Source organism: Diadema antillarum, unplaced genomic scaffold (genome assembly GCF_040938485.1).
Source record: "Diadema antillarum isolate AM-2024a unplaced genomic scaffold, OU_Dant_1.0 seq00000040_RagTag, whole genome shotgun sequence".
Classification (NCBI taxonomy): domain Eukaryota; kingdom Metazoa; phylum Echinodermata; class Echinoidea; order Diadematoida; family Diadematidae; genus Diadema; species Diadema antillarum.
Window position 1 is genome coordinate 261923 of NW_027271152.1, and position 21721 is coordinate 283643.

The following is a 21721-nucleotide window of genomic DNA, read 5'->3' on the forward strand; positions in this document are numbered from 1 at the left end:
GTACTTGATAACACGAGAAGAAACGTGAACAAGCGACATACACAACTGGAGTACAGAGCTAAATTTCCTCTAAAGACATACCTTTACCACTTGCATGGAATTTAAGGAAAACATCGATTGTATCTTTAGTGCGATGAATTGGAATAAATCTACGGAATAATATTTGTTTTTCATGCTGTGGTGAGTGGGAAAGACAACAAATCCGGAATTTCCCGAAGACGGACGATTCTTCCACGACACACAAAATTGGTACACACACTTTAGCATCGTGCGTACATGTATGTGTTATGTGTGCGTGCGTAGTGTGTATGTGACGCTCAATGGCATTTTGTAATTATTTTTAGATCCGGAATGTTCTGAGAGTGGGCAGAATGATCTTCTGTTACGTTCTCAAGTGACCAAGTCTACAAAAGGAGGCACGGAAAATGGACTTCCAGAATATTCTTCAACTTGCTGCCAAGAACCAGAAAGTGGCAGAAAAGAAGGTTCGTTGAAAGAATACGATACTAAGTGAAAAGGTGTACAGGATGATTTAAATTTGATGCTGACACGAGTAACATAACAGTCCCATATGTTGATTTCCACGTTTGTGAATTTTGAATTGTATGATCGAGGGTGTCTACCACTACCACCACCCACCATGCACCACCAGGCAGTAGCCTACCACCTTTCGCCACCCCAAGCCTAACTAGATCTATAACAGTTACACAGCCCAGTCGCTGTGTGTAAGTAGCGACAGATTCACACAGCGTACTATTACTAACAATAGCGTCTGGTCGGGCTACCCCAAGCGGCTAGCCTAGCCAGTCCGGGAAACCCGCTCATGACTGAGGACTGCTCCCCCGTAAGAGGACTGCCCCGCCTCATGAGGACCCCGGGGGGAAGTCCTCATGAGGACCCCTATTCACTTCTTTTTCATCTCACACCTGATGTATAAATTGTCGCAACGTTGCACAGTGATTTTTTGTTACACACACATGTCCACTATCCATGATGAAAAGAAGAAAAAATCCTGTCTGTATTTTTCTTCAAAAATCGTGTTTTAATCAACCGATGCAGAGCGCCCATCAAAACATGGGCGCCAACGTTGTCGCACAATGCCAGACTGCCGCACCTAGCGGCCTGATCTGTCTAAATATTTTCGGTGCTTTTTTCTGCGGCTCGCACATCTCCGCGTGCGAATCAGCCTCGTGAAGCTGAAGTCTGACATCTTTTCACACAAATTCGTAACGAGAAAAATGAAATCAGTACTAACCTGATCTTGTACATATATTCCAAATTACTATTCCACACTGATAGAGTAGGTGGGTACTCCAGTTTGTAAGCAAACTAATCACTTTGTAGGTATGATGAGTTCACTTCCTTCGTCAATTCCGCGCCGTCCGCTAATTTTTGCCAGTTTTGGCGCTTTCCTGGAATCATCCCGCGGTGCGATGTCACATCATATCGCGCATCCAGCACATCCAGACAGTGCGCAAGCTGAGAGATTTTCAGAGCGAACTTGCGCACGCACTGGGGGATGCAGTATCCTTCGGTGCGTGCGCAAGGTCGCTCTGAAAATCTCACAGCTTGTGCGCTGTCTGTATGTGCTAATGGGGATGCGTGATGTGATGTGACGTCTCGTCGCGGGATTCCAGAAAAAGCGCCCAAAGTTTAGCGGACGGCGGAATTGACGAAGAAAGTGTGATTCATGTCAGATAATGATACAAAACAACGCTGGGACAGTGGGAGTCAGACAGACAGGGCTGCGTTTCAGGTCATAACACTAACAATGCATGTCCTCACAACCCCTGGATCAGCAAAGTTTTTTGTAGATTTAGAGTCTACAAATGTAACTCCCTACATGTACACACTGTATGTGTTGTTACTGTTACTAGTGGGTTTTGTTGTTTTGTTGTTGTTGTTTTTTTGGAGGGTTGTTGTTCTTGGTTTTTTTTTTACGCCATGTAGACCGCGGTCCAGTCGATCCATTGGCATTCTCATACTTTGTCTTTGATGGCACAATAAAGACTAACACTAGTCCTAGTCCTAGGACTCACGAGTACATGGACCACACGCAGGTAGATGAGTTATAATGAATAATGATACAGGACTGCCAAGTGTGTGACTGTGACTGAGTCACAGAGTATTATCACCAGTGGTACATGTAGTTGTTCATTATTCTTGTCCACGATTTCACCTTGCATCAGTTCTTCATCATGTTTTACAAACATTCTTTTGACAAACAGTTCTGTTTTTAGTTATCCAGGACTGCAACAGTATGCATTCTACTTTCATATTGATTACTGTGCAGCTGTGTGGTTTTTTTTTTCCTGTTGCTCAATTTTTTTGTTTTGTTTTTTGTTTGTTTGTTTGTTTGTTTGTTTGGGTTTTTTTTAATGCAGAATACATGTTGAATGAGACCTGCCACGTTCATCCTGCAGCCAGGCTTCTAAGGAGTGATCAGTCCCTTGTTTGTCGGAGCCTATCATCTTTGTGCCAAGAGTGTGCTAGCCCTAACACACTCTTGCCACAAAAATCATAAAACCCACAAGCTGTTTTGCCATGTGTTCTGTGTAATAATAATTAACAGTCATTAGGCTTGTACATTAAGCGTGACATGAAAGCAAATGGTTTGAAAGTGGAGAGTTGGGAAACCATTGCTGCAGATCGTACAAGTTGGAGACTTGTCGTACGTGATGGTATCATACATGGGGAAACACAGAGAAATGCAAAGACACTGGAATCCAGGAAAGCTCGCAAACAGAGGTCAGCAGCTATGCCCATAACATCCCCACATCCAACCTCTTTTATTTGCAGCAAGTGTAGCAGAGACTGCCATTCAAGAATTGGCCTTTTCAGCCATAGTAGGAAATGCTCCAGCAAGAAATAAATTGAGTGTCATATGCAAGGTATATGGTCAGTTTCACAGTAAAGGGTGTAACTTTGATGTGGCAAGGGTCAAAAATTAAAGTTGTGTTTCCATTTTTATCTTTGCCTTTATTTTATATAGGAATGTCTATATTTTCAATATTTTGTCATTCCAGAGCTTAATTCTTTGGCTAAATATGAAAAATGAAGTGACTATTATGGAATTTTAGATAAATTTAGGTAAAAACAACAAGAATGTTTTGGTCACCCACAGCAACCAAATGAAGATAAATGGTGGATGTAATGCAACTTTTCATTTGCTGTGAACATGTATTTGAAATATCAAAACACTTTTCCCCCATCAGATATTCGCTCTTGCAATTATTTGGATGTAAACTTCAAATTCCAAGGTAAAAATGGTACCTGACAAACTATTTTTAAGTTAAAAGAATGTTCTAGAAGCAAGAGCCACTCTAAACATAGCCCTAAATTATCTGTTGGTAACAAACATTTATCAACCAAAATCCCAAAGAAATTCGATTATTTTTGACAAAGTTGAAATTTTCAGACTTGTGAGTTTCGGAGGCTTCAGTTAACAAACTAGTGTGTTTCGGAGGCTTCAAAACTGCTAACACAAAGTTCTAGTCTTGTATTCACTTAAAATAATAAAACTACAGTAAGCAACTATCACTACATGCTAGAATAACGACAGGGCATCAATAAAATGTGAATAACAGTATACAGATGTACATTTTATGGCAGTGCATAATGTTTACCCTTCATACTTATTATTATAAGGAAATTGGCTTCCACAAAAGTGAATAACAAACTGTGTACACTTTGAGCAATGCTAAGTTCAAATTTATGACATTACATGAGGCAATATGATTCTAAAGGGAACTGCAACAGTAGCAATAAAAGTACACTGATTAGGAACATTTTTTTTTTTTTTTTTTTGCGGCTTAAAGTTAGCAGCAATGCATGTTTCGGAGGCTTCATCATAACTGTTAACATGCAAAAATGGTCCATTTTAAGGTGATGTGAAGTACATTAATGCAGCTGATTGTTTCCAAATACACAACTAACAATGTTGTAACATGTGAAATAGTATTTATTTGTATGCAGAAAAAAGGCTTTCCAACATATATATTAAGAGACAAAGAAAAATATTCTAAATCTTTATGCTCAGTTGTATACATAACTGTATTTGCATATGCATGACGTTGGCAATGCAGAACATGATTAGGCTACACACGTACAGCTGTATGCATTTGTCAAACTTTTCATCATAATGCAGTAAGAATTACTTTCAATGAGTTAGAACTGTAGCTAGACTTAATGCAAAGATTATGCTTGCTTGCTTTATAAGTGCAGTTTGTGGGATGTATATTGACATAAACCACCCATCATAATTGTTTTTATGTGAAATCAATTTCAACTGTTGATGAGAAAGGGATAGAAAATAGACTATGTGATGGCATGACGGTTAGATTACAACATAGCATTGTAAAATATAGAAAGGGGAAAAAAGGCTTATAAACATTCTTTTGCACATAGACCATGCCTGATATCCCCTACTATAGCTATCAAATGCAGTGATCATGGTCATAGAACAGCAATCTTAAACACCGATCAGCCATTCCATGTAAGGGTCATCATCAAACTGTCATCATCAAAATGGAGTTGGAATAATCAATATATTGGTGATATTATCATGGAGCTAAATAGAAATTGAAATGGTCAAGATCCCATTCATCTTTTTGAATCGCCTGTTGAAAAGATAAATGTACATACATGTACCCTACCCATGACTGTGTATGAATTTGAATTAAAAAAAAAATGTTGACCAAATGTATAGTTCCCTATAATATATGATAGTTAGAATTTTACTTTCTTTTGATGTGGTATACAAGTCACCCCTGTTTCGTATAATTTAATTTTTAATTTACTAATTCTTCAAAGGCTTCTTTTTTTATAGTTATTTTATAAAATTCCAATTTGTGTAACTCCTGTGACAGCTAGGAGGCCTGTTTTTGAAGGTACACATTGAGAAAGTGCTAACAGAACTTTTACTGTTTCTAAAAATGACAACCTTTTTAGCAAAAAATTAAAAAGCAGCAAATGTGTTTAAATATCTAAGTTTGTTAGAAACCCACAAGTTTGTTTTAAATAGTATATAAACCCACAGACTACAGTTTTAACCCTTTGAATTTCAAAATAGTTAGGGGCTTGTAACTTTTTCCAGAAAAGCCAGCACTAAACAGATTATAAAGATTTCAGTCATTTCAATATTGTTCTTCATGAACATAACTTCTCCAGTCACCAACCCATGTAAACTACATGTACATGTACCCCATGACAACAGGCTATTTATAAGTACAGGTCTATATGTCATTTATAAACAATCCTATCCCAACCATTACTGTCCATTTACTGCACTGAGAACTACATCCGCAAACATGTCATAGAGTCTCACATGTGTATGCAAAGAGATGTTTCGTAACACAAGTTACAGTTTGTTTAATCAAAAATAGTCAAGTGGTCCATGCCAGCATGATAAAGTATGGAAAATAGGGTATAGTATCAAGATTGTGTTGCACCTAGCATGCATTAGATCTGACATACAGACTGACATGAAAACCTGTCTGAATGAAGGAATCAAATGTCAAAATTCCAAAACAGTACCCTGTGATCCAAGTCACACCACAGAAATGATAATCTGCAAGACGTTAGCTATTTTCAAATCCACTCACAAATTTATTGATTAATTACTTTCCTCCAAATAAGTATTGGAAATGAAAGCCAAAGAACTTGTTAAGAAATGGAAAGCTAAAAAGTCAAGCTTTTAGTATGGCAAAAACAAATGCCATGTGAGTAACAATGGAATTGATTTGTCAATGGGTTATAAATGGACATGTAAAAGATTGTGTTTCGAAACTATTACACTCAGATGATAGTGAGTCGAAAGTGTAAAAATCCAAAAAATATTTTCCACCATTTGCTCTTGATCATGCATAAAAGATAGAACCTTAAATTCAAAAGTAATATATTTCTTAGTTAAGTGTATGCTTCCCTCTTTAATAACCATCTATTAAAGTCCTTGAATCTTCAGGACAGGAATAGTGTTCAGTTCTTTAAAAAAAAGTGTATTTAACACTAAATAATCAAGTAATTGTTTGGTCTTCATCATCAAAGTGTAACCAGTCAAAAGAGTGATACAAATATGGTCACAACACTTCAACTTCTCTCAAGAGTAAAAATGAGTTATCCAACTTAAGAACATTGATGTATCCACAACTACTTGCTTTGTTGCACTACTGTTGCATGATGTGGGCATGCACGCAAGCTGGAAGTCACTTTCATTCTCACAATATCTAGCCTGTTCCATTGGTTCAAAAGGAAACCTACAAAATAAATGCTTTTCCTACATTTAAACAACTATCTACACCTTGCTTGAGGAGTCATTACGTCTCATTCAGTCCAAACAGTTATTTGATAGACTTAGAATTACACAATTGTAATCAAAACATTCCATTTACATGCTGTTAACATAAAATGAAGCCTCCGAAACATCTGGAAAATTAATTTGGTATGCCTTATGTTTTTATGAAAATCATGTATGTTATGTAGAAAGTGATGGATAAATTGTGTCTTTTTTGGTTGATATACACTGTTTAAACATATTTGTAGGGCAACATCCTCATCTGCTCATATTTTATTGCTGAATGAAAAGGTGAGTTATGTGTGACACGTCTGCACTGTTTAAGAAAAATAGGTAAATCGTATAGTAAATCTATATTGGTGAGTAAACAAAGCAGCCAGAAAACTGGATGTGATTAAATATCTTTAGATATGTCATAAGCAATCATTGGGTGGGTGAACAATAAATCTAATTTGATTTTGTCCAGAGAAAATCACAAAAAAGCAGTGTTAACATCCGTTTGAAGCCTCCGAAACCACTTTTTCTCTATAAAGTGTATTGGCTCAAAAAATTATTGCAGTATCATAATGTTTTTATCATTTTTGTTGTCTGTCCATGTCTGTTGATGATTTCATGGCATAATTTGGGGCAGACACTCAAAGAATTTATCAGAAATGTCAAATTAGATGTTTTTGCTGTTTCGGAGGCTTCAATGCGTCTCGGAGGCTTCACGTGTTAACGGAAAATTTGTATTGTCTCCTATTTCCAGAGAGTTTGGCGGATCTTAACTATTTTTGGTCTATTAGGTTAGGGCCCCATATCCTACATTTTGACATATAGGTTGGGTCTCTTCTCTTATCTATATTCATATTATTTGACTAAACACTTTGTTTCGGAGGCTTCAAAACTGCTAACGGAAATTTCACTTGATGGAATCAAATTATCACAAAATTTCAAATAGCCCTAGAATCAAGTAAACTTTGATGTAAGTCTAAAGTTTAGATGTACCTTACTATTTTCAGCATAAAAGAAAGTAACCAAAACACACCCACTGATCATTACTGTCCATCAAAGTTTGTAAACAATTGTTAACGGAAAATGAAGCCTCCGAAACCTCAAATTTGAAGTCATAGCATTCTAAAATAAAGGGCCAGATGCAAACCAAACTAATTTGGTCATTTCAATTGACCATACAACTATGCTTTTAACATAAAAAATTAGATCTCTGCAGTTGCTGTAGAAAATTATTAACATTTCAAAAATGTTATATAAATTTCAATGCAACAAAATAGTCATTTTTAGGGTACATATGTGACTGTCAAAACAAAACGCATCAATACCTGGACCTGATTATGCTACCCAAGGTGGCTACTCGTAAGGTGACTCACATGGGAAAAAATCTTTGAGATCTGTAAATCTATGTGTTCAGGGTGGGCCAAAAGGCTAAAAATTGAAAGTTACACCCTTTACCGTGAAACTGACCATATACCATTGTCTCATGAGACAGATGGATGCCAACAACAGGCTTGTATGTCTGTATTATCTGATTTCTACTTGACAGCTGACTGTGACGAAGCGATACACTACCAAGGTTCCCCCTGCCAAGAAGGAGCCCCGCCCCCAAGTGGACCCCAATGCCATCCGTGCTAGAGTGGAACAGAAGGAGAGGGAGAAGCAGCAACGAGGTGGGTGTGGATCAGGGCTCTTGAGATGGGTGGGGGGAGGGAGGGGGGGGGGGAGAGAGGGTGATTGGGGGAGGGAGTAGGGGAGGAGTGGGGAGGGGTTGGCTAGGGTACAGAGGATTGGGGGTGGCTGGGATATGGGGTGGGTCAAAGCACCTGAGATGTTTTTTTTTTTTTTTGGGGGGGGGGGGGGTGGGAGAGAGAGTGATTGGGGGAGAGAGTAGGGGGTGATGAGTGGGGGATGGGTTGGCTTGGGTGGAGGATGAGTCAGGAAGGGGATGGCTGGGGTAGGGGAAGAATGGGGGTGGCTGGGATGGGTTTTGGGAGGGGGTGGGAGAGAGGGTGATTTGGGGAGGGGAACAATTGGGTGTCCACTTTCTTTCAAGCGATACTGTAGCTGGGGGAGGGGGGGTGAGTGGGGAAGGGATTGAGTGGGGGAAGGTTGTCTAGGAGAGGGGTGAGTGAGAGAGGGAATGGCTGGGGAAGGGGATGTGGGAGGAGTGGCTAGAGGAGGGAGTGGCTGGGATAGGGGGTGAGTGGGGGAGGGGTAGCTGGGGAGTGGTACCTGGGAGAGATTTTGGCTAGGTCTGGCGTCTGAGTAGTTTAAGTTGGCAGTTCTGTACAGTGTGCATTTATTTTATGTATGATCTCTAATGATAAAGATCATGAAATCATTTGTTAAGGGCCGAAATTACATTGTATTTATATTCATAAATTGTACAGTTTTTCTACTGCATGACAAGGGCTCCTTTATGCTGTTTTGCTGCACTGTACTAAATAATATGAATAATTTGTATTTGTTCATAAGTATTCAAATGTGATACCATGTTCATACAAGTAATTTGCATTTTTATGCCTCCGCCAATGAAGTGGCCGGAGGCATTATGTTTTCGGGTCGTCCGTCCGTACGTTCATCCCGTTTTGTTTTTGTCGATATCTCAAGAACCGTGAGGTGATTTTGCATCAAACTTGGTATGAGGGTATATCCTGGGGGGATGATACTTTGTTTGGATTTTAGGGTCACGGGGTCAAAGGTCAAAGGTCACAGGTAATTTTGTGAAAAAAAGGTTGAAATTTCATGTTTTTCTCCATATCTCGCAAATGGTTCAAGATTTCTTCATGGAACTTAGTATATGCATTACCGATGGGCAGTGATTATCTGGGGAAGTTGGGGGCCATGGGTCAAAGGTCAGGGGGTCAAAGGTCAAGGTCAACTCCTCAAAATATCACTACTTTCCTTATATTTATGCAATGCCTGAAGGATTTTTTTAACTTGATGTATGCATGTATAACCCAATACATATTCTTTGGGAAGTTTCTTGCCAAAAGGTCAAAGGTCAAGTGAAAGTGCTAAATTGCACTTCTTCCTCCATATGTCAAAAGTAACTCAAGGTATTATCACGAAACTTATATTAAATGCATGTTCTACCTAACAGTGATTCTCTTTGGAACTGTGCGGTCAGAGGTCAAAGGCCAGGTTTAGATAATACTATTTTACCATTTGATACTGAAATTATACTTTTTCTCAATACCTTAAAAATTACTAAACGCATAAACTTATAAAAGGGTCAAAAGTCAAGTAAAAATCATCAGTTCCCCCAAATTGTACCTGCACTCTGACGTTTTAATCATTCATCCAATTGAACCTAGTTCTAGGAAAGTGAACATTCAGCACATTTGTGGCAAACCTGTCATTTTAGTATTTTGCCAATTGTGTGTAACTGTCATCACACATTGTACTATAGACCTATTAGGAGAACCATGCATTACATTGTATGGCGGAGGCATGAATACACCAGTTGCCGTAGCGACATTTCTAGTTAAATCTATATTGATCTATAAGTCACATATCAACTGTAAATTTGTAGTAGGATAAAATTCAAATAGGGAGCAAATATTTTCTGTCAAAAAGACAAGTTGAAGGCTTGCTGGTTACATGTATATTGAATTTTAAACAAATGCCGTTATAATATGCACATCATGAAGGATGTTGAGGAGAAACAAAATTCTCAAAATTTCTGTCACTGCTCGGTCGTGATGCATAATTGGCTATACTTAAATATCAACAGGCACTTCAAACAACTCACATGCATCGGTAGAAGGGAATTAGTCGGCATTACACGATTAAATCTACTCATACTACGACAGTATTAGTGAAAATGGAGAAACCTATAAATTCCATTCTATAAAGCAAACTACAATACTTGTACAAACAACACAGCAGTTATAGCCCTTCAATATACCTTCCTTCAAATACATTTATGAACACATGAAATATATATCTATCTGTATACCAAACAGAAAATTTGTGCACTTTAATTTTTGCACTACCTTCATGTTGCATAAAATACACAGAATCAAATTTAACCCTGAACCTTGATGAGATACTCCACGATGCAGTTCTTTCCATGCTTAACTGGAATGGGAAGTGCTGTGACAGTTGGTGATGGTGCAGTCTATATTGTAGCCCTGCAAATTTGTCTACTTCTACAGTAAATATCAACTGATCTTTTTTTTTCTTCTTCTTCTTGTTTTCTTTTCTGTCTTTCAGAGGTAGAAGAAGAGCGTAAGAGGAAAGAAGCCTTGAAGAGACTGGAGGAGGCTGAGAGGCAAAAGAAGATTAGATCAACCTCCAAGTCGGCCAAGTCTCCCGCCCAGAGATCAAAAGCTGCTGAACAACGCCCGAAGGAGAAGACAGAACCAAAGGAGTCGTCAGAATCAAAAGACGGAAGGGGACGATACAAGGACAGAGACCATGAGAAGGTCCACAAAGCCTTCATGCATAAAGTGGAGAAGCAGGCAGAGAAGGTCAGGAATAAAGAGAGAAGGGAGGAGGAGCGGAAGCCAGCCAAGCCGAAGCCCGGTAAGAAAGCGGCGCCTGCCCCCAAGAAACCCATGAGCTACGAGGAACTCCTAAAGTTTGCAGAGCAACAGAAGAAGGGCATCGTGCCAAAGATGGATGACAGGAAGTCTGCAGCAGAGAAGGAGGAAGACGAAGAGGAGTCTGATGAGGATGACTATGATGAGGATGATGATTATGACGATCACCGGAAGTCGAAAGATAGAATGCACAATGACAGAATTCACGCTAGCAAAAACCATGCGAGGTTAAAAGATAACAGACATGGGAGGCCCAATATCAGAAACGATATCAAAGATAGAACTCAAGTTGCAAAACATTCTGTTCCCAAGTCGCACACTCAAGAAAGAGGGCACAACAAACCTGTTTCCTCACCCCACCCCAAAGATTACAGGAATGTGAGGCCCGATGACAGACGGAAAGTGCAAGAGGGACATTCAGTGCAAAGAAGTAGCAAAGGTAAAAGCCCCTCTCCCCAGGTAACCAAAGATAAGTCCTCTATGAAGCAGGGTGAAAAAAGCAGAATGCCAAATCGCAGTGCAGGGAAAGTCTCCGATCAGCGTGCAGAGATGAAGAAGGGCAGTATGCCACGCACCAGTGCACATGGGAGTGATGGAAAACTGAAGAGTGGTGGTTTCTTCCCCGAGAATGGGAGAATGGTTGCATCCAGTAGTGGTAGAACACAGGGCCAGCCAACACATAGACCAGACAAACCCAGTGTCAAACAGCCAGCTAGATCCGGGGACAGACCAGTGATAAGACCAGGTGATAGATCCCAGAGTAAACCCATGGACAAGTCCCAGAATAGACCAATGAATAGACCAGCTGCTAGACCAGTTAGTGGACCAAGTGAGAGGCCTAGACCAAGACCACAGGATCATGACAAAGAGAGAGCCAGGTCTTCACAAATGGGTCCCCCGCAGAGCGCACATATTGTGAGAAAAAGACCAGGTATGAAGAGACTTCTTGTGGACTCAGCCATTTTGATTACAACGTAAAATTATCATCAGTCTTTGGTAATTTCAAATAGAAAATTTAACAATAGGCACATATTTTGCAGCTTTATTAATAAGAATCATTTTGATAACTTATAATAAATGGTGACTTGAAAAGTGGCTCATTCTATTTGTCATAAGAAGTATGTTTTTATATTTTTTTCAGGCCTGAGATACACTCTGTAGTAATCCTCTACACAAATCTGCTGTGCGCCAATGATCTTGTGGTCTATAGGAGATGTAAGACACGGAAGCATGAATACATTGGATTGCCCGGATAGATTGGCACATCATCTTTATCTTTTCTTAAAGAATATTCCTTATTTGAACCTGTTGAGGATGGTTTAATTTTGCTACAACACAAATTTCCCATAGACACTTGCCCGAGTATACCCGGGACTCATCCTCAATGGGTTAAGCAACAAGTGAGCTTTCATCAGAAATGTTTTTCGTTGCTCTATTGATCTTTGATTTACTTTGAAATGTTTAAAAATGACACTTAATTTGCACTCTGCAATCAAACGCTTAATTTAGTGATCATGTTTCTGACGAAGGTGTACCCTTTCATTCTCACAGCACCCAGACCTCCGAACATGAAGCTCAAGCGAGGACGCCTTCTCAGCAGCGACAGCGAGGAGAGCGACTACGACGACGGCGACGGATTCATCGACGACAGCCCAATGGATGAGATGGAGTGCAGCAATGTCTCCAGCTACATCAAGGAGATCTTTGGATACGACAAGTCTAAGTAAGTCATCGAGAAATGGGGAAGGGTGGAGGGATGGGGAGGGGGTGTGGAGAGTGAGAAGTGGAGGAGAGGAAGTAATAAGTTGGGATGGGGAAATGAGTGGGGATGGGGAGGAGAGAAGCAGGAGTGGGAACAGGGAAGGTAGAAAGAGGGGTGGGAAGTGGAGACAGAGAAGGTAGAAGAAGGGGTGGAATGTGGGGACAGAGAAGGTAGAAGGAGGGATGGGGTAAGGAAGTGGTATGGGGAGTGAGAAGGGAAAGTGATGTGAGAAAAGATGAGGATGGGGAGTCAGAAATGAGGACAGGGATGTGAAAAGTGGGAGTGGAGATGTGGGTCGTAGGGATGGGGTGGTGAGAAACCAGTGGCGGATCCATAGGGGGGCGCACGGGGGTGCGCACCCCCTCGTTATTTGTTGTTAAAACAAAAGAAATAAGAAAAAATGAGATGAAACCCAGAAGTAGCACCAGAATTACTGTTTGCCCCCCCCCCCCCCCCCCCCCCCCCTTTACGGAATTCCTGGATCTGCCCCAGGAAACGGGCGGGAAGTGGGGATGGGGAAGTGAGGGGGTGGGTAAGTATGAAGTGGGGTTATGAGGGAGGTGACAATTGGAAATGGGTATAAGTGAATAATGGGGTGGGAAGGTGATAGTAATTCTCACTGTTGCTTGGATACTACTTTCTGGCGAAGATTTTCAGAACACTTACCAAGAACACCATGCTCATGATTCTAGTGTGATGATGATGGTTATGGTGATGATGATGATGGTGATAATGATGATGATGATGATGATGGTGATGGTGATAATGATGTTGGTGATGATGATGGTGTTGATGATGGTTTTGATCATCATCAGCTGCACTGTACTCCTATTGCCATCTAAGTGATTGTCTTCTTTGTTTTTTCACCGTCATTATCTTTATTTGTCTCAAGACACAAGATAGCACTCATGCTATTCTGTTAGAGCCTAATGTTACAGAATTTTGGTTTTATCGGAATGATTTTCATACCTATTTTATGCATCTTCTTGTTATGTTTGTGTTTTGAACAGATACGGCTATGAGAGTGAATACGCTCTTCGCAATATGGATGCAAGTTACAGGGATGTACAGAAGGAAGAGGCAAGAAGGTAAGACGAGAATATCTGACGTCTGTCTTAGAGAAGATGCTTGTTCAATATTTAAGTTGAAATGACCAAAAAATCAGCTCCAGTATTTTTATTAAAAACTTGACTTAGCGAAAGACACTGAATGTTCCTGTAAAGTCAGGTTATCATTATCACTTGGGATTTTTGGATAGAGGAATTTTGTTTAAATTATTTTCACGACTTGCTACTGGCATCCAATGCAATATTGTGTAGGCGAGAACTTTCACGTGCATTTTAATTTTGCAAATGTTGCCTCTCCCGAAATTTGTGAAATTAAAATGCCGGCGAACATTCCTCATTTTACAGTGTCCTCCCCTCCCTCCCACCCACCCACCCCCGGCTACATTATGGTTAGGGATGAGGTTAGAGGAAAGATTAGGGTTAGGTTTAGGGTTAGGATTAGGTTCAGGATTAGGATAAGGGTTAGTCTCAGGGGAAGGGTCTGGGGTTATTGACCAGGGGATAATTGCCCTAGACCTGAATATGAGATATTTTTCATTAGAACTTCAAAAAAAATATTCGTCGACAAAGGATGCTGATTTTTCAACCAAACTTGAGTAATGTCACACTTTCCTCCTTGATTCCTTGTCTCCATGCAGCACTCGTCTCGGCATGCTGGAGGACTTGGAAGACATACGCAGAGAGAAGGAAGAACTGAAGCGGAAGAGCATGAAGAAGAAGAAGAGGTGATACCGGCTGCCTAGTATTGATTAATTGATTGATTGATGGACTCATTGACAGGTGCTACTACATACTCAGGATTGTTGTGGGTGTAGATTCTGTACACACAGCAACAATCCTAAATCTATATTGTATTTATAGGGTATTGCATAACATTGGTTATTTATCGTACACTGTGGTATATCATCTTTGTTTTTGTTTTGTTTTTTTGTTTTTTTTTTCCATGGGGGACAGCTGGTTTTGTTTTCATGCCTCTCTTTTTTTCTTTACTTTTAGCCATGTACAAGTATGTATGAATGTTATGCCTTTAATACTGCACTATACAAATGTACACCTTTCAAAGTATACCACACCTCTGCAAAGTATCAAAGCAAAATGGTATTCATCATTTTGTTCTGTGGAAGGGTGCGATAATTAATTTCTGTGTTATTTTGAAATACAGTAGCTTGCCATTCCATTATTTTGTTTTTCGTTGATGTCAAAGATAGACTATTGCCTAGAGTTGTCACACTGTGTTACGGAGAAAACATTCAAGGGAATGAAGTAAACCTTTTATTATACTGTATCATTGCCGACATCAAATACATTTACCATGTGTCAGTTGGCACATATCGAATTGGGTGAAATCTGCACAAGTGTTGTTGTACAACAACAAAAAAAAGAGTTTACTTATTTGTTTTCTCTGAGTTAGGGGTATCCCGAGTCACCTGTAGTTGTTGATAAAAATGTGTAAGGTTTTGGGTATGTTGATGGTACACACATTGTAAATGAACTGCTGATGATATGAGCTTTTGAAGTTTATTGATATGAAGTTTTTACTCTTTCCTTTATGATGGAGACCTGAAATAATGTGAAAGGCAAGTGCAGCCATAAACATTTGTATGTTAATGTACTAACAGGCCTAAATGTTCAATCACTATATGTGTTTGTTTTTTTTTTTTTAAGTTTCTTATGAAACTGTCTCTGCTCTGTTTGACTTTTCTTTTTGATGAAACCAATTTAGATGAAATTTCCCTTTTAGTGCATAATTCTATTTTTTCAAACTGCATTGGCTTGTTTGTAGCTCACCTGAGTCAGTTATTATAATTGCTCACCATCCAGCATCCAATATCATACCTGCCAACTGTTCAGTTTTAATCTGAATATTCAGATTTTTCACTGAAAGAAAACATATTAATTTCAGTGTGTTCTGATTTTTTTTTTTTTTTTTTTGGAAATAACTGTAATACTGGATCAAAGATTAGTTGAATCAAGAAACTGGAAATAAACTCACTGTTGCGACGTTTCGCCAATTATCAATTGGCTTTTTGGGCGAATGAAGCTCCCGATGAGTTTATTTCCAGTTTCTTGATTCAACTAATCTTTGATCTTGTACTTCGACTGGATGAATGAGAAGAATTTACATCAACTGTAATACTGTATAGTAAAGTATATGAAATTTATGAAAGTTCAGATTTTTTAATAATATTTCTTTGTTCAGATTTATCAAGTCTCAGGGTTGACAGGTACCCATTATGCATCATTCGTCATCTTGTTCACTTTTCATCTTCATCTTCATCTTTGTACAAATGATGGTATTGTCCCGAGGGGGGCCCTTTTTTGGGAGGGCCCAAATGTGCAAAATTAGCACAGTTTCTTGATTTTTAAGATTCTCATCATCTTCGTGAAAACCGGTGGCCGAATTTCAACGAAACGTGGCAGGGATCATCAGTTACGAGAACTAATTTGTACAAATGGTGGTGGTGCCCCCTTAGGGGCTCATAGAACAGGGCCCAAATGACCCAGTTTAGAAGAGTGTAGCCCAAAGGGGCCTGCAGCAATTGCAATATCTTAAGGAAATATGAAATAGATTGCCTCTTGAAGAGTGCAAAGTTTGAACGTTAGAATATCCAGCGAGAAAAGGCAAACTTTTGTTTGTTGTTGTTGACTGATCAACTAGATTAAATTGCATTTCTATCATACACATCAGAAAAGAAAATGAACAGATTCACAAATATTTTGCGTGAATGTCATTTCAGTAGATAGTATACAAATATTGACTGCTCATGAGGATGATGGTGGAAATTATCATTCCCGAGGTGCTTTTCATACCGACCCTTCTATCACCCCGAGGCGTTAGTCGAGGGGTGATGGAAGGGTCGGTATGAAAAGCACCGAGGGAGTGATAATTTCCTCAACCATCCGAATACAGAGCAGTTGATATTTGTTTTATATACCTCATCGTTTAAGACTTAACCAAGATTTAGGGCTAGACAAATATGAAGTAGTTGTAAATTAGACCTAAACGTTAGCCCTAAAATCAGGCCACAGCCTGCGCTTGCTTGCATGGTTTTCGTGCATTTCGTAGACTACCCAGTACGTACGGTACATTGTACTCACTCACACGGCCTTCGGCGAGCTCTAACTACACGCAGCCGCTGTCGCGAAGCGCTACAGCGGTCTGGTCAGGCTAGGCGAGCTCCTGCATAAAATCGTGGCAGTAGATTACAGTATACATCCAGTTTCCCGTCACTCGTGTTTTAATTTGATATTTCCAACATGCTGAGATTTGTCTCTGCTTCGGGATCCTAAGATATCCTGATTGCAAAGTGTACGATCTTTGATCCAGCTCACTTCAAATCACAGAGTACGCGCTCGATCACCATGCCAAGTTGAAACATGCCTGCTGTGTGATGATTTTGCATGTGTTTATACGATGCGCGTAGTGAACGTCTTTGGGTGGAGGGGTTTTGCGGACACCGCGCGCGAAGTCTTGTGTACTTAATTATGTGTACAAAAGTCGCGGAGGGTTTACGAATTCTATCACGAGGGTTTTGCCTTTCTATCACGAGGGTTTTGCCTTTCTATCACGAGGGTTTTGCATTTCTATCACTTACATGAAAACCCTAAGGCAAGATAGACGGGACTACACCTTGTCACGTGATATACTTTTGACCAATCAGTGATACAAATCTCACTTATGAGGTATATAGAAATGTATACCCATTTTAATTTTTCCTTTCCTTAGTGAATATATGGTTTAGCTGTGTCTGGGTCACCATGTGAAATTCATTGTGTCATGCAGAAAGACATGTTGCTACAGTAAATACACTGGCTGGAGTCTGCCGCTGTTGTAGGTCAAACTTGATTGACCATTGCTGGACAAACAGTGGCGCTCTTGATGATTTTGAACAGAGGTCTGGGGTGTGAAGTGACCCTCTAGACCAGATGGCTACTTGTAATAGGTGGTCACTCTGGCAAGTTGTGGATTCCTATGTCATTTTTAATGTGTAGGGATCGTTATGGTCAATTCAAAGCTATGTTGAATATGGATGCATGTTGTTCTGGGCCCCATTTCATTAAAAAAAAGAGTGTATGATAGCAATTCTTGATAGAATGGCAGTTGTCATGGTAACCTCAGGAATCCAGCTCCCTGATTGGTTGTTGCTTCGGAAAGTTGCCATTAAAGCAAGATTTGCTAACGTATCATCTCTTATGAAATGGGGCCTTGGTGTTAGAAATACACCAAAATCTGGATTAAGACATAGTGTATATGTATGTGCTTGTGTGAAGTTCTCATATGTCTTGCATAGAAGGAAGAAAAGAATGGATCAATGATTTTTGATTTTCTCATGAATGTATAGATTCATATTACACTTTATTCCCATATTAGAGATGACAAGAGCTAACTGGAATGCATTTTATTTTAAGGCTAATCAGAGTCAATTATTCATTTTTTATTATTAAAAAAAAAAAGTATTGTGGAAAATTAACCTGGATTGAATGGAAAGAATATTTGTATACATGTAGGAAATACTTAATTTAACTTAACATATTATAAAGTTTATATTTATGAATTCTACAGAAACCTGTCACTTATGCTTCACTATTTTGCTGTATACTTTTTGCAGGTTTTGATTCTTGAGACGTATTATTGATACCACCTCTTGTCACCACTATACTTTGATTCCATGTCAAAGCTGTGGGTATTTTTGTTCAGACATGTAAGCATTACTAGATAGGCTGCGTTCGAGCGCTCTTCTAAAATGTACCGTACCGTCCCATACCCACGCCAGTGGAATGCTCAAGTGCTCCTAAAGTGTCCCACCTTACTGAGCCTAAAAAGGACCACTACCAATACCATAAGCCTACCAGAGGATGTCATGAGACATGAGCAAAGCAGACACTATGTCATAATACACTGTATATAGTAAGATTTGATTTTCTCTTTTGATAGCCAGGGACACCTGCATGTAAGGTAAACATGCCAGCTGTACGACTCTGTTGCTACAAAACGTGTGACCCCTCTGACTTGAGTCCAAAAATAACTAAAGACGTACGTTATCTGCACAGAGCGTTCAAACACTCCCAATCTAATATGGTATGCAGGGGCGGATCCAGGAATTCCGTGAAGGGGAGGATCCTTTACAAAATGAAAGGGGGGCGCACCTGCCCCCCTCCCCATTTTTTCTTTTAATTCCTTTTGTTTTAACAAAAAATGAAGAGGGGATATGTGCCTAGTACGTCCCCCTCTGGATCCACCACTGGTATGGTACCATACACATTAGATTGGACCAATTCAGTTCACTTTTGAGTGCTTGAACTCAACATAACCATTAATGCCCCTGCTAATAAATATGACTGCCCAATTGTGATAAAAGTATGATATGTAGTCTATCTACATGTACAGTGTAGATGCATGCTTTCTCCCAGACATAAAAATCTGTCTGTCCGGAGGCTTGTATGGCTGCCCTCGAGGAGATTGTGTTAAGCCAGGCGTAGTTTCCGTGGAACATATCCCCAACGACAAGATACAGACCGATCTTTTGGTCAAGCTTTGTCCCTGATTTGCTTGTGTGTCAGTTTGAAGTTTATTGGTTTTATATCAGAAAATAGGTATAAAGTTATTTGTGGATAGATGTATGTAATTAGATAGATTGATATTTGATTGAATATAATTTTCTTTTTCCGTTTTGTAGGACTTGGCAGTTTTATGTTGATAAGTACAATTTTGAAGTTCAAAGATATATGTCTCTGTTGAATGGGGCAAACAGTATGATAACAAAATGTCTGTGTTTGTTTAATCTTTAGTTTTGTCTGTCTTGCCTTTCCTCAGTTTCAAGTTTTAAAGTGCTATTGTTGTTTTGTTTTAGTTTTTTCCCAAGACTTTGGTATCATTCAATTTACTGCCACAATGTATGAAAAGCTTTTTGTTATACATACAGGGAAATGCCCAAGACAATTCCAGTGCAGTAAAGCTGAACCTGTTCCAACTTGCCAAAGGTAGTATAGATTCTCTCTTCATCCCTTTCCATTCCTGGTTGAGTTAAAGACTGATAGGTATGGATTGACAAATGCCTATATGTCCTCATTGTCAAGGGTCAAAAGTTGAATTTTGCTAATCAAAGCATTAGTATTATTCTGATTATGGTACACTGTCTAATATGTATGTGTGTTGCTGGTTTTTGAAGGGAATGTTGTATTTTTTCGCACTAAAATACACTTCATCTGTAGTTCAAACTGAAATAGATTGAAGGTGATATTTTGAGATGGATAACCAATTTGAGCACTCAACAATTCAATATGTCCAAGAATTCGCTCAAACTGTTAAGATTTTTAATCCGATGATGATGCTAAATGGAAGGTATATGTTGTACAAAACAAGACATAGGCTGATGAATTGGAGCATTTGTCAATTTTATTGAACATCACTTCTGTGGCCAATTGTCATATTTTGAAGTGCCATATTTTTGTTTTATTCAAAGTTTAGCTTACAATAATCTTCCTATTATGGTAAGAGGTAAAGGCAAGAGAATCCTCTGTAATCTCAGAAAACACTATGATTGCATTTGGACCAAGATGGATTTTAGCTGTTTCATTGTGAGCTTCAATTGTTTCTTTGCCATAATATTTAATAATATCCAATTTATTTAATTGCAATCAATTAGAGAATGCATGTTTGTGTGATTTTCTTTTAATTGGCTGTAGTACAGCAGCCCTGATGTGTAAAGGATAAATTCTATTTGTGATTTATAATGACAATCATGACAAAAAGGACAAAAAGTGTGTATGATTTTATCACTTAGTTACTGTCTGAGCTTTGTTGTACTTTCAATGAAATATAAGATGCACAAATGTGTGTAATGAAGCAAGTATTAAATACCAAAATGATGATGTCATAGTCTTTTGTAGTTATAGGTCAGTGCTGGTCCCAAACAAGATCTTTGCTCATTGCATTAAAGTTGAAATGAGAATGGAACCAGGTATGAACATTGCCAGCAACCGTTGTGCTCACAGGTATTCGGGCAGTGGCGGTTTTTTCGAATCAGCTAGTTTCCATGGCAATGGATGGCTACGATGTCACTACTCTAGAGGGATGTCCTACATTTACATCATTGTGTGATCATATGCTTTGGCTTACAGTAATTTTACTTTGGTATGATAACTCATGACTCAAGTATGCAGAAGCATTCATTCTAGCTTAAAGTGGCATTCAAATAGTTCTTGAACTTAGCTTTACTTTTTTTTTCCTTTTGTGCAATTACCATGCTGGATATCAAAATAAATATATAGACATCAAATTACACACTCCAAAGATTTGTTGGTGTTTCAGTTATGTTGGTGTGGTGTACTTGGGGGAGGAGCAAAATGACAATGATTGCTACTTGGTCCTAGGTACTCTGTGAAAATTTAAAGTCTGTGTATAATAACGAAGAGTTTGAATACATAAACAATTATATCCATTTTTGTTGACTTGAAATATCAGAGATTGAAGCCGCTGGTAAATGAATTTAGAAAAAAAAATCATATGTGGTAATTTTAATGATGTCTTGAAAAATCTTTCTTTTTTTGAAATGGTTGCAGTATCATTGATAATATATATTTTTAAATCTTTGATGATCTTTAAAAACTTTTGATATGGCATATATCTGCTTTGTATTCAAACTCTTCAAATATATTTTATACGTGTGAGTATGTATGTATGTATGTGTGTATACTGTATGAATATATGCATGAATATGCAATGTATATATATATAATGATTATATTATTATTACAGTGTATTACGGAATGAGGGAAGTTCGTGACACGGAATCAAATCACCATCACTCCAAAACTTAAACTCATGAAAACTTTATTCCTCCCTCTAAATTCCTCGGACGGCATGGTCCCAGCCTCGCTCGAAATTGAGCCATCTTCCTTTTTTTTTTTTTTTTTTCACGGGCCGAACAGGCCACACCCACCTCATACAAATGCATATTCATGACAATATATATATATAAAGAGTTTGTTCGCAAAACCCGATAAGTCCATATTTGCCAAATGGAGATATTTGCAATTAAAAGTCAAGAAAAATAAA

General features: G+C 38.9%; 1 protein-coding gene across 1 annotated transcript; it reads left to right on the forward strand.

Annotated features, from left to right (window-relative positions):
- The first annotated feature begins 353 nt into the window (after positions 1–353).
- Positions 354–15593, forward strand: LOC139725411 (uncharacterized). Its single transcript, XM_071636487.1, has 6 exons — positions 354–485; positions 7833–7956; positions 10505–11764; positions 12385–12556; positions 13606–13683; positions 14301–15593. Exons 1-6 carry the CDS (start codon positions 426–428, stop codon positions 14389–14391), a joined length of 1785 nt encoding a protein of 594 aa, XP_071492588.1. The 5' UTR covers positions 354–425; the 3' UTR covers positions 14392–15593.
- The last annotated feature ends 6128 nt before the right edge of the window (positions 15594–21721 follow it).

Coding starts and splice junctions, on each gene's coding strand:
- LOC139725411 (XM_071636487.1), top strand. CDS start 426: ATGGACTTCCAGAATATTCTTCAACTTGCTGCCAAGAACCAGAAAGTG. Junction 486..7,832: donor AGAAAGTGGCAGAAAAGAAG/GTTCGTTGAAAG, acceptor TCTACTTGACAG/CTGACTGTGACGAAGCGATA. Junction 13,684..14,300: donor CAGAAGGAAGAGGCAAGAAG/GTAAGACGAGAA, acceptor GTCTCCATGCAG/CACTCGTCTCGGCATGCTGG.